The following is a 13038-nucleotide window of genomic DNA, read 5'->3' as shown; positions in this document are numbered from 1 at the left end:
TACAACTGGTCTCTGAACCCAGATCCTCCAACTCTAAACCTGGTAATCTTGTGACATCATCACAGCAGGATGCAGAGAACCTAAATAGCTTGGCAGTTGCTTCTTTTCCTCAAGAGTAACTTTATGTAATTTATTAGATCTGGGATCTTCAGTAATCAGCTCCTTAGAAATGCCTTGTTAGTGTAGCTTAACTGGCCATTAACAGCTGGAATAGGCAGATTTCTTGTGGGCTGTTATTTAAACAGTCACTTTCCACCTAGAGCTCTACACTGACTTTTAATGAATAGAGCTGAGGAGGGAAGGGCTGGCCGCTAAGTTAGAAATGGTCTCCTCGAGCTGGGAAATGGCCTTCCTTGAGGGCCATGGAGGAAGTGGGCTGAAGTTTGGCTGCCACGGTGGACAGAGTGTGAGCAGCCACTCTTCCGTAAGGGGAGGAAAGCTCTACGGCTTTGATGACTTCCCAGCAGAGCCTCAGCTGTTAGCAGGGTTTCACTAAGTGAATTGTGGTCACTTCTGATTTTCAAGAGAACACAGTTAATTTCCTTTCTTTAATTGCCTTTGTGAAAGCAAAAACCAATTAGAATCTGTGCACTTCCATGCAGAAAGCTTCATTGAGGGTTTTAAGGTGATGCTTCAAGGTTGCTTAGGGGCCTTGGTTAGGAGAATTGTATTCTGAAGGAGGCTGATCTGCACACATGCCCAGAGAGAAAATTACTAAAGAGTTTTTATCTGGTGGGCAAGGTCAGCCTGCCTGCACTGACTCCCTACTGTGTGTTGGATTTGTGATTGGAAGATATCTTGCCTTTGGGGGGCTCCCAGTCTGCTTGGGAATATAGGACTCGATATGGTAATTACCTCACCAAACCCACACCCAGCTCTTTGGAAGGAATGGTGGGTTTGGAGTGCAAGGACCCAGGTTCGAATCTCAGTTTTGTAATTTACTGCCTAGATGAGCCTTTATAAATGATCTCATCCCCATAGGAGATATCCAAAATGAGAGGGTGGACAAGTGGATCTTGAAAGTGTCTTCAAACTATAAATAAATCTTACTGTTAGTATAGTATCCTATAAATCTCATGGAACTGAGAATATTATGGCATTAAAACTAACTCAGATTTGTAAGTGCTTCTAGATTTCACATAAGTCAAAGAGCCATGTGATCTGCCAGTAATTAAGAGAAACTTAACTTCTTGAAGTTGATGAGACATTTTAACAACAGGAGTTGTAAAGCAGCTCCCACCATGCACTGGGACAGAACAGTTGGATTCTTTCAATTAAGATCAGTTCTCAAAGTGTCAGGTCAACAAATTGGACCTCCAGGGCCATAAAACAGCCTAATTCCCCCAGCAAAAGTGTGTGTGGCCACTGACTAAGCACCTGGGCAGGCCCAGCTTTATTAATGGTTTGAACCCTCCATTCATCTCCCTTCCCCTGGAGGGGTGTGTGTATGTGTAAATGTATGTATCTCTGAATCTCCAGACCATGTTCTGTTCTTTGGGTAAAAATCAACAAGACCTTTTTCTCTCCTGACAGTGTTCCATGCCATCCTGCATCACTGCGTTCCACGTCACATGCGCCTTTGACCATAACCTGGAGATGAGGACTATATTAGCTGATAATGATGAAGTGAAATTCAAGTCTTTCTGCCTGGAGCATAGCAGTGGGGCTCCTAAGGCCCCTGAGGAGGCCCGAGGAGTAAGGGGAGAGGCTGGCTCTGTGTCTGAGCCTAATGAGGCTGCCTTGGACTTGGAAAAGGTGACCATGAGGAAACAAAAGCTGCAGCAGCTGGAAGAGGCCTTCTATGAGCTTGTGAAACCTGAAGAAGTAGCAGAGAACTTGGACCTTTCTGAAACACTTGTGGATTTTGTCTACCAGTACTGGAAGCTGAAGAGGAAATCTAACTGCAACAAGCCACTCTTGACCCCCAAAACCGATGAGGTGGACAATTTAGCTCAGCAAGAACAGGACATCCTGTACCGGAGGCTCAAGCTGTTCACACACCTTCGGCAGGACCTGGAGCGAGTGAGTACATGTGGCCCCACCTATCCTGGCTCTCTGCCCCAGCCCCCTCTCTCTAGGACCACTGTTGCATCAGCACCAAGAGTGAGAGTGGAGGAAAAGTTGTCACGGTCCAGGGAAACAACTCTTGGCAAAATGATCCTTGGGAACTTCCCATTCTCAGGGCAAAAGCTCCATTCCTGGAAACAGAATTCTTTTTATTTAAAAGATTATGGTGTTTCAAGGTAAAAGGGATTTTAAGAGATTTTCTGATCCAACTCTCTCACTTTGAGGATTAGGAAAAGGAGGGGCTCAGAGACAGAAAGTACCAAGTAAATCATACAAACAGCAAATACTTGTAAGAAATAGTAGAATTCTCATATGTCAGGGCTGGCAAACACTTGGCCCATCATCTAGTCTGCTCCTACCCTACTTCCCCCAACCTCTTGAATTGATTGGTGCTTCTTAGCTGTCTGAGACTTTGCATTGGGTTTCTGAAGCAAATGTAGATAAAGGATTTGGAAGAGTAACGTAGTAGATAGAGTAAGAGTATTGAACATGGAATAAAGAACACCTAAGTTCAAATTCGGCTTCAGTTATTAACTGTGTGATCCTGGGCAAGTTATTTAAAATCTGTCTGCCTTAGTTTCCTTAATTCTGAAGTAATATAAAGATATTGATAGCAATAGTGGGGATAATAACAGCACCCACCTTCCCAAGGTGTTATGATTATCAAATGAGATCTTATCTGTGAATTTGCCTTGTAAATAAAGTGCTATATAAATGCTAGCTAATATTCTTATTCTTTGAATCTGAGCAGGTTGTGTCACTTAAAACAGAGGGATTAACTTGTTATACCTCAAGTTAAGTAAATATAAAAGAAAATGAACATTGGCATCTCTTTGGATCCCAGCTTGGACCCGGGGCCTGCAATCTATTTACATTTGTATGAAAAGTTCTGCTTTTCAGAGCACTTTGCAACATGTGCTTTGGGAGGCAGGATAAGGGTGTATATTTGCCCATATTACAGATGGGGAAGTGGAATCCTAGAAAAATGAAAGGCTTATCCAAAATTGCCTGGTTAACTTGTGGCAGAGTTGGGATGGAAACCTTATTCTGCCTCTCAACCCAAGGCCCTGGACAGGAAACAAAATTGGCCCCACCTTTCCTGGGCTCTTAGCAGTTAGAATCAGCTACAGCTCTATCCCAGCCTCTGCTGTACAACCAGGAGCCATGACATCATCCCAACATGGTTGTATGGTGTCTTAAGTCAGGGAATGTGCAGGGAGAGATGGAATTTGAGTTTCCAAATTGCGGCAGTTGAATTCTAGTGCCGAGTCCAGGGCTAACAGAAAGAAACTGTGAAAGCACTCCCATTTATTGAAGCACCTGTTATATGCCCAGACTGGAGCTAATTACTGGGATTGGAGAGCTCTCAGATAAGTATATATCAGATATGTGGAAATAAATATGCTGCAAACTTCGGCGAAGGGGGCAAGGGGTCTGTCTTAGAGGGGTATATTTAGTGCCTTCCCCTTGCCTCACCCCTGCATTCCCAGAAAAGGTCTCTTCTCCCTGACTTCTGAAGTTAGAAATTGGGAAAATGAGAAGGAAGAAAAACATGGTAGGAGGAGAATGGAGGAGGAAAAATAAAGGAAGAGAAGGGGAACGGAAGAAAAGGAGGAGATGGGAGATAGAGAAAGGAAACATATGAAGGAGGAGAGGCAATGAAAAGAGACAAGTGGCTTAAAATTTGGAGGAGAGGAGAAAGAAAGAAAAGTAGATGGGAGAAGAATATTGGGGAGAGCTGATGGCATTGGGAAGAGAGAAGAGTAGGAGAAAGGAAGAGAAATGACAGGAGAAAAGGGAGGAAGAGATATAGAAGGAGAGGAGAGAGCAAGAGAAATGCAAAAAGAAAAGGGTTGGAAAAAACAAGAAACTGTTGAGAAAAGTGGTCCTCCTAATCCAGGAGAGGCAGTTACTACTGAGGTTGCCAGAAAAGGGATATACCAAAGAATTCATCCACTGCTTTGTCCCTAAGGTCCTCCTGGCCTATCAGGTAGGAACAGATATGAGGAGGCATAAATTCCAAATTGTAACTTAGGAAAGGAACACCCTAATGAGAAAAGCCCCTAGACTTTGAGTAAGAAATGAAGGTTCCATTCCCAGCTATGTCCCTAGCTAAGCCATGAGATTTTGAGGGAGGCCTTTCTTCTTGTTGAACATCATTTACCTCCTGTGAAAGAAGAGAGAGGTAGAGGTCAAGCTGTTCTCCAAAGTCTCTTCTCTCTGACTTTGTGATGTAGTGAGTGTGGGCTCTCCACAGTGCTTCTTTCCAGGAATGGCAGAGCCGAACATCTATTTCAAACTGTCTGATGTTAGATCTCAGCCAGAGGAAAAATGATTGCCTGTTTAATGTAACCCAGAGTGGCTCTTTGCTCAGGGGATGTGTAGGTACCAGCCCCAAATTACCCATTTCATTCATTGCCTCTGGGAAGTGCTCCAAGAACACAGAATGCCAAAGATACACAGTTATTCCCTTTGCAGCTCCCCCCCTCCCCCTAGGCTTCCTCCTGCTGGAGTGGGGGGCCTCCTTTCTTGTTTGTATGGAATGAGCCACTGAGAGTTGAGAGTTAGATTTTAGTCCCCACTCTAATAGCAACTCAACTGTGTAATCTCATGTCAATCCTTTAACTTTGTCAGTAAATTTATTGTTTTTTTTTTTTTTTTAAGTACCTCATATGTACCAGACAAAAAGTACAAAAGTAATGAAAGGGGCTTGAAATATAATGAGATAATAAGCAAACAAATAGTTATAAACTATATATAGGGGGAAAGGGGAGAGATGGGAAATAATTAAAAGAAGGAAGGCCTTAGAATTATAAGAGAAGTACAGAGAAAACATTCCAGGCAAAGGAGACAGCTGGACACGGTTCCCGGAGTAGAGGGATGAAGTGTCTTGTTTGAGGAATTGCAAATAGGCAAGTGTCACTTAATTTAATCATACATGTAGGAGCACTAGAAAGAGTGGATGGAGGGCTGGAGTAAGAAGAGTTTGGAATGCCAAAAGAAAAATTTTTATTTGATACAGAAGGCAATGGGGAGCCACTAGAATTTCTTATTGGAGTGGGGTGCGGGATAGGAGGGTTGACATAATCACATCTACATTTTAAGAAATCACTTTGTGATTAAAAGGAAGATGAATTGGCATGAATCTCTCTGCAATGAGATAGGCAGACCCATTAGCAAATTGTTACAGCAGTCTAGTTATGGGGTGATGGGGCCTGCAGTAGAATGGGAAGAGTATCAAAAAAAGAGAAGGGGGCATGTTTTAGCTGCTTTAGAGATGCTGCAAAGGTGAAATCTACAGACATTACCTATGAGAAAGAAAAGAATGGTGTTGCCCTTGACAATAAGAGAAAAACGTAGGATGAAGTTTAAGGGGAAAAGATAATGAGTTCAGTTTTGCACTTGTTGAGTGTAAAATGTCTAGTGGGCATCCAGTTAGAGATGGCAGATTATAGGTCAACAGAGAAGTTAGGATAAGATAGGTACATTTAAGAATCATCAGCATAAGAGCTGGTAATTAAATCCGTGGGAGCTGATGAGATCACCATGTAAAATAGAGAAGATAAGAGGGCTCAGGACAGAACTTATGGGACACTCACAGTTGAAGGCATGAACTAGATAATGAGCAAAGGACACTGAGAAAGAGGGATCAAATAGAAAGAAAACGGGAGGGGGGGCAGCGAGGTGGCGCAGTGGATAGAGCACCAGCCTTGAATTCAGGAGGACCCGAGTTCAAATCTGGTCTCAGACACTTAACACTTCCTAGCTGTGTGACCCTGGGCAAGTCACTTAACCCCAGCCTCAGGGGGGAAAAAAAAAAGAAAGAAAGAGAAACAGGAGAATGATGTCCCAAAATCCTAGAGAGAAGAAAGTATCAGAGTTAAAGAACTAACCAAGAAACATTTATTAAGCACCTACTATGAGCCAAGTATCATACTAAACTTAGGAGTTAGAAGAAACACATAAGACAATTCCTTCTGCGCAGGAGCCCACAATTTAATGGGGGAAGACAACACCTAAAAAGAAGCTGAGCATGACAAACAGGAAAAAGAGAAGGAGAAAAATTTGGAACACAAGATTTTGTAAAAGTGAATGTTTAAAATAGTCTTTGCATGTATTTGGAAAAATAAAATACTATTTTAAAAAATAAAAGGAAGCTGAAAGGAGGGATTAAGGTAGCCTTGGATAGTTACCCAGCTTAGTAGCATCCTGAAGTCCTACAGCCAAAAGAGACAAATGATCTGAGGAAGTGAAAATTTCAGAGTTGATTTCATCTTACAAAATGATAAGTTTCTTAAAATTGTGAAGTCCAGAAAAGCAACCTGGAAAAGAGGGTGGTCAGTAGTGTCACAGTCTGCAGGGAAGTCAAGGGGACTGAGGACTGAGAAAAGGCCATTGGTTTTGGCAGTTAGGAGATCATTACTATCTTTGGAAAGAGTAATTTCATTGGAATGAACTCAGAAACCAAATTATAAAGGATTAAGAGAATGAGTGCAGAGAAAAGGAGATGGTTTTTTTCAAGCAGTCCATAAAAGGCAGACGAAATATTAACAAGAGTAAGCAGAGAGAGAAGGATCAAATGTAGGCTTTTTGAATATGGAAAACACACAAACATGTTTATAGACAGTAGGGAAGGAGCCAGGAGATAGGGAAAGATTAAAAATAAGTAACAGATTGGGGATATCAAGGGAGAACAGTATCTTAGAAGAGATGGGAAAGAACAGGCTAGTTTATGCAGGTTGAGAATGGACTTTGGTGAGTAGGAATGCCCTCTTTATATGAAACAAGGGTGAAGGAGAAAATAGTGGCTCTAGTTCTCAAGTACTCCCAGAAGTCATAGATTTTACACCAAATGGTCTGGATTCAAATCCCCAGCTCTGTAAATTACTAACTGCAATTTGCTCAATAAAAATAACTTACTTCTCTTAAAATTTAAGATTTATAAGATTTGTTCTCTATAAGTAGAAACTAAAGCATAGGGAGATAACATGATATTCCCAGGAATCCTGATCCTCTGACTCCAGAACTCTTACCACTGTAACCCGACGCTTCAATGACCAAGCACTTTATTCTTTGAACCTCGGAGTCACCTGTAGAATGAGAGTGTTGACCTACATGATGCTAGAGGCTCCTTTCAGTTCTAACTCTTTTTTCCTCTCTCTAATTCATTTGTAATATAGTAGGAATAGTCCTACCTGCCTTACCCAACTATCTACCACAAGAGAACTTTGTGAAAGGGAAGCAAACCATTCTCTCTAAGGCACTTTCGAAAGAAGGTACTATCAGCAGCAGCATCGCTGTTCTAAACAGTGTGGCCGGGATGCAGGCTGAGCCCAGATGAGCCATCATTTCCCGTGACCCCCATGGCACCATTTACTGCCACTACCTTCCTCCTGCTTTCCAGTTGTCATTTGGAGCTTTGTCTTGGCTGCAGCCCTGCCCACGGACACCAAGTCACTGATGTGATCTATCATGTTCCAGAAGCCAAGGAAGGGTAGAAAGAATAGCGTTGAATAACCAGAGAAATAAAGAGAACATAATATGTTCTGGCAGCGTCTAAGATGCTGGACTTATTTGTGGAGAAGATGAGAATGAAAAAAACCTGGTTCCTATCCTTGGGAGGCTCACATTCTAGTATTGGGGGCCAGGTTGGCATAGGTCACAGAGGGGGATAGATAGATAATAGTGCTGCAAAGTGGGGAGGCATAAAGTATGTTTTGGGGGGAGGCAGAGAATTGTTCAGTCAAAATAGTACTAAATATATGTGAGGGAATACGGGGTCTGAGGCTGAAAGTAAATGTATTCCTTGAACATTTTTATAAATTGGGTCCCCTCTTAAAAGTACTAGCGGTAATGACATTTGAAGAAATCTTATAGTGAATTTTTGTAGGAAAAAAAATCACCAAGTTTGTCTTAAGTAAAACAATATCTTTATTCCCATTTTAATCAAGGAATTTGCAAAAGTGTATTTTTAGAGGAGTGAGTGATAGACTTGCGGAATCCTGGTAGGGGACTGGAGTATAGCAGTCAGTGCAGGGCACCATGACAAGATCTACCTAATAGAAGAGGCTTCTAGTCCAGCCTGAAGACTGAGTAGGCCGGTTCTCTAAGAAATCTCCATTTGGTCTCATTACCAAGATGGCCACATAGCTGTTCCCGAAGACAGTCCATTTAATATTGGAAAGGTTGGTATCTACTTTTGAGGGGAATATCCAGACAAAAAGCACATGTTCTTAAAGGTTAAAGTGAATAAGAGTAGTAGGGGAATTAGAAAAAGCCCGTGCTAAACTAACACCTATCCAAAAAGGCTGGGGTTTTTTTTTTTTTTGGGGGGGGGGACGGGGCAGAGGCAGTTGGAGTTAAGTAACTTGCCCAGAATCACACAGCTAATTAGTGTCTCAAGTTTTCTGACTTCAAGGGCAACTGCACCACCTAGCTGCCTCCAAAGAAGACTATTTGAAGGATTTCACTCCCCACAACCACTTAGCAAACATGTCTCAATTCCTCAGCCACTTCTTCAGCTCCCCCTGAAGTGTTCTGTTCACGTGTTAAATTTTACCCAACTGTATATACAATTCCATGCTCATCTAAGCTAGAGATAGACAGCTTGCCCTCAGAGGAATTACTCTCTTGGCGTCCTGTTAGCAATCATCCATTTGGATTTTTGTATATTTAATCATATCCATGCTTTTGGGAAATGGTCATTGTCTCCTACCTACAAGACTAATCAGCCACTGGGTGAGTCCTGCAAGCCCGAGGGGTGCTGGCCTGGGTCAGGGTGATAATCACTGCCTCTAGAACTCCCCTTCCCATAGCATCTTAATCCAATACTTTAGAGAAAAGATTTCCCGGAGAGAGCCCACTGAACTGTCAAAGTCTGGCTCCTCCTTTAGTAGTATGGCACTACTTTCTGGTTCCTGTTTCTGCCACAGAACCAAGAAGTCACCTGGAGAGAGAGAGTTGTTATCTTATTTCTGTATCAATAAATTTCCTCTAAGAAATAGGAGGCCAGCCTTGGAATCAGGAAGGTCTTGCTTCACATCTACCATCTGACCCGTACTGGCCGTGTCTCTTCATTTCTGCACCCCAGGCAACTTTCTGATTCTCCCAAATTGCTGATCTGCACCAGTGGAAAGAGTTTCCACATTAAGAAACCACAGATTCAGGCCCTGCTACCTCCCATCCCCCCTTCCCATTCCACTTCCCCCTCAAAAAAACAACAACAACAACAAAAAACATTCTGCCAAAAATGCCCCACATATTGTCATGAGGTATTTCATACACACTCTATACTTTGCTGCTTCCAAAATAATTCTATAAACTTTCAAATTCATCTGTTACAAATATGAGACTGGAAAAAGTAGGTGACAAAAGACAAAACTGTGCATTTCATTCAGGAATTTTGCTTTGCTCCCATTGTGCAAAAAATAACTAATTTTTGGCATAGGGGAAAGGTTGATAATGAGAGATACTTTAAAGTGTAACTAGGAAGATTCTGGATATTTAGAGTAAATGCATTTGACAGATGACATGAGCATCCCCCAGAATGGTGCTACTTTCTCAAATGTTCTTTAGGCCATTTCTTTGCATTGGTCATCTAGGGTATTCACAGGTCCCTACGGTTGAGGCTACTTATAAAAATACCCTCACATTTGTTCCCCATCTCAGTATGAAAATCTTTTCCATTGCCTAAAATAATATTATTAAAAGCTTATTTGTTTCAGTACAGCTTGCATTTTTTAATTGTCTGTTATATGTAAGGCACAAAGGTAAAATAAAAATAAAAAAACATCCCCTGCAAATTATAGTGGGGAAGAGGGGATGTATCATTTAAGGAAAGCTATAAATATGAAATACTTTTTTTGTTTGTTTGCTGAGGCATTTGGGCTTAAGTGACTTGCCCAGGGTCACACAGCCAGGACGTGTTAAGTGTCTGAGGCCAGATTTGAACCCAGGTGGTGCTCTAACCACTGCACCACCTAATTGCCCGCAATATGAGATACTTTGAAGAATGTGATAGCACTAGCAATGAGGCCAATTAGGAAAGGCTTCCCAAGAGAGGTAGCAACTGAATCAAGTCTTGAAAGAAGCTGAGAGTACTGTGATGTAGAGGCAAAAATGGAGTGAGTGCAATCCAGGATCCGGAACAACCTGTAGAAAAGCATTAGGATCAGAGATGGGATGCCAAGTTGGAAAGTTAATAAGTAGTCCACTTAGCTTTAAAGTCGAATGTGTAAGGAGGAGTTAATGATGAAATGTCTGGAAAGTTATACTGAAAACAAACTGTGAAAGGCTTTGAAAGTCAGGCTAAGGAATTTGTTTTAATTCTGGAGACAATAGGGAGCCATTGGAGATGCTTGACCAATAAGACTGAAAGCCTTGTACTTTAGGAAAATTGTTTTGGTAACTATTGGAGGATAAATTGGAGAAGGGAGAAACTGGACGCAGGAAATCCAATGGGAGAGGCAAGAGGTGATGAGGAAATGAACTACAATGTCAGCCGTATGAATGGAGAGAAGAGGGAAAATGCTAGAGTTCTGTCTGTAAAATTATCATGGCTATAATGAATAGACATGGGAATAATTCTAAGATTGCAGATCTCTGTGAATGGAAGTTTGTAGTATATTCAACAGAAATTGAGAAGGTTAGAGAAAGGAAATAATGGGTACTGTTTTGAACATGTTGAGTTTGAGATGCCTATAGTACATCTAAGGAAAGAGAGCCATCAGGCAATTGGCGATGCCAAACTGGACTTGAAAGAGTTTAAGAACAGATTATAGCTTTGGGAATCGTCTGGGTATAAAGCCTGTAGGAGCTGATGAGAACCCAGAGAGATGTTATAAAGGAAGGAGAAGAGGGTCCATCCAGGTCAGAACCTTGGGACCAACTCAAATAGGGTTAGAGCAGAGATAGCAGCGATGGATTTAAAGGGTTTTTGGGTTTTTAAAGTCTTCCCACACTATTTTCCTTAGCTAATAAAAATCCACAGTGCCCAGAGGCAGGTTGTTGCTTAAGTTCATCTTAGCTCAAATACAGACATTAAAGTAGGAAGGGCCTTAGTGATCTTCTAATCCAACTCGGCATTTTACAGATGGGGAAACTGAGGCCCAAGGGAATGATAGAAACTGCTCAAGTTCGCTCATGATTTAACAGTCATTATTAGGACTCTTGCCTTCTCCGTCCAGGAGTCTTTTCCATCTTTGACAATACTGGCAGACAAAGCTCCTGGGAGAGAATAGAGGGAGTGGGAGCATGCCAGACACAAACTTTAGTGACTTCATCAGTGACTGGCACAGGTTGGTCCTGCTGTCACTTGGATCCTCAGCCTCCCATCTACAACTCAGAAAGAGCATCATTCATCATATTCCTGGCTTCTTCCACTTCCCTCTTGACTATGCTTCTTAATGATTCCCGCAGGGAAGATATTTCTCCGTTATTTACATCGCACATCTCAGAAACACTCATCCATAGAGACATTTATGCCCGTTCGTTCCTTGAGGATGGGACAACAGATCTGGAATTGCTTTAGCGTGTTGTGTCCTGGCCCCTAAGGCAGGAAGGTCCAGTGCTGAGGAAGTGGAGAGAGGTGTGATGGACAAGGCTGCTTTGGCTACTGAGGCAGCAAGAGAAAAAGTGGACAGAATGTCACTGCTAAGCTCAAAAGCCTCCTGAGAGATTACAGCTTAAGTACTGTTTGAAGACTAACAAAAATGGGCTTGCCAAAGTGTCAGTGATTGGCAGGCAGGCAGCTCAGGAGAGGATTAGGCAGGAAAGGTGATTGTGGGTACGGAGAGAGGTGCTAGAGAAGAGCATGTTCGGTTAGATGTCAGCAGGCTCTGAAGGGGAGGGCTTCTCTCTGAGCCCACTTGGTTTATTCCTTTAGCTTTGCTGCTTTCCTCCCATTCGTGGCCAGCATTCTGGCCTGAACCTATTTGCAAATAGAGTTTGCCAGAGGGGCAGAGATCTGGGGAAAGACTCCATGGCAGTCTCTATTAAATCCCACCGTATTGTCCCATCTTCTGGTTGACTCAGGTTATTCACTCTCCTAAGCAATCCTGACATAGGACTTGGCCCCAAAAAGAAGCAGCTCTAAAAATGCTTCCTAGCCCCTCAAAGTTGATTATTCATGGCTAACCCCTTGCCTCCAAAACCGTGTTGTCTTTCCAGGCAGGGACTTTTAGCAGGAACTCTGTGTGTGTGAGAGAAAGACAGACAGACAGACAGACAGACAGACAGAGACAGACAAACAGAGTATGTGTGAGAGAGACAGAGACAGAGAAAGTGTGTGTGCTCCCACACAGCTCTGTTTAATCAGTGACTTCCTAGGACCAAAGAGCAGCTGGAGTTTTATTCCAAGAAACTCAGCAACAGATGGTTTATGGAAGAGCTAGGAAGATCTGGGAGTAGCTTTGGGACAAGAGCCCCTTGCTGAGAGCCTACACTGAACAAAACCCCACCACTGAAGAAAGTTTGCACATCATCCCATCTCTGGAACTTGGGAAGGATCCAAAAGTTCTGTTTGACTGTGGTGTGTACACGCACACACATACTTTTCCCACTAATCATACTCACATTCAGTATCCAGGTGTATTGGCTCCTCTCTCCCTGAGTTCTCCATTTTCCTGTGTGACAATCACTAGGGTGAGAACTATGCCAGTCAGACATCTACATCTGTCAGAGTCACTGCAGCTCCCAGAAAGCTGACCTTCCTTCATGACTATGGGACCCTAGTCCTATAAGCTCTTTGGCCACTCCCACACAGGAATCATCTGCTCCTACCCCATCCATCCAACACAGAATCAGCTCTTAGGAACTTCTCTTGGCCTCCCTTATGATCTTCACTTAAGTATTCTCCTTTCTACCAATATTCAGTACCCCCCCAAACAATCTTTGGACCTGAGTTTTCTTCATCTGTAAAATGGAGGCTAGGCTTCTAGGTTTCTTCCAGATCTCAATTTAGGATCTTTTCTC

The 13038-nt window shown here is 42.5% G+C and overlaps 1 protein-coding gene across 6 annotated transcripts in view; it reads left to right on the top strand.

Moving 5' to 3' along the window:
• Positions 1–13038, top strand: part of JADE2 (jade family PHD finger 2) — a 203803-nt gene that overhangs the window by 166547 nt on the left and 24218 nt on the right. For all 6 annotated transcript variants that reach the window (XM_074290907.1, XM_074290908.1, XM_074290902.1 and 3 more), the window contains one exon: positions 1534–2022. In XM_074290907.1, the coding sequence (XP_074147008.1) occupies positions 1534–2022 (489 nt within the window). The remainder of the gene's footprint in view (positions 1–1533; positions 2023–13038) is intronic.

Source organism: Sminthopsis crassicaudata, chromosome 2 (genome assembly GCF_048593235.1).
Source record: "Sminthopsis crassicaudata isolate SCR6 chromosome 2, ASM4859323v1, whole genome shotgun sequence".
Classification (NCBI taxonomy): domain Eukaryota; kingdom Metazoa; phylum Chordata; class Mammalia; order Dasyuromorphia; family Dasyuridae; genus Sminthopsis; species Sminthopsis crassicaudata.
This window is presented reverse-complemented; position numbering and strand designations above follow the sequence as displayed.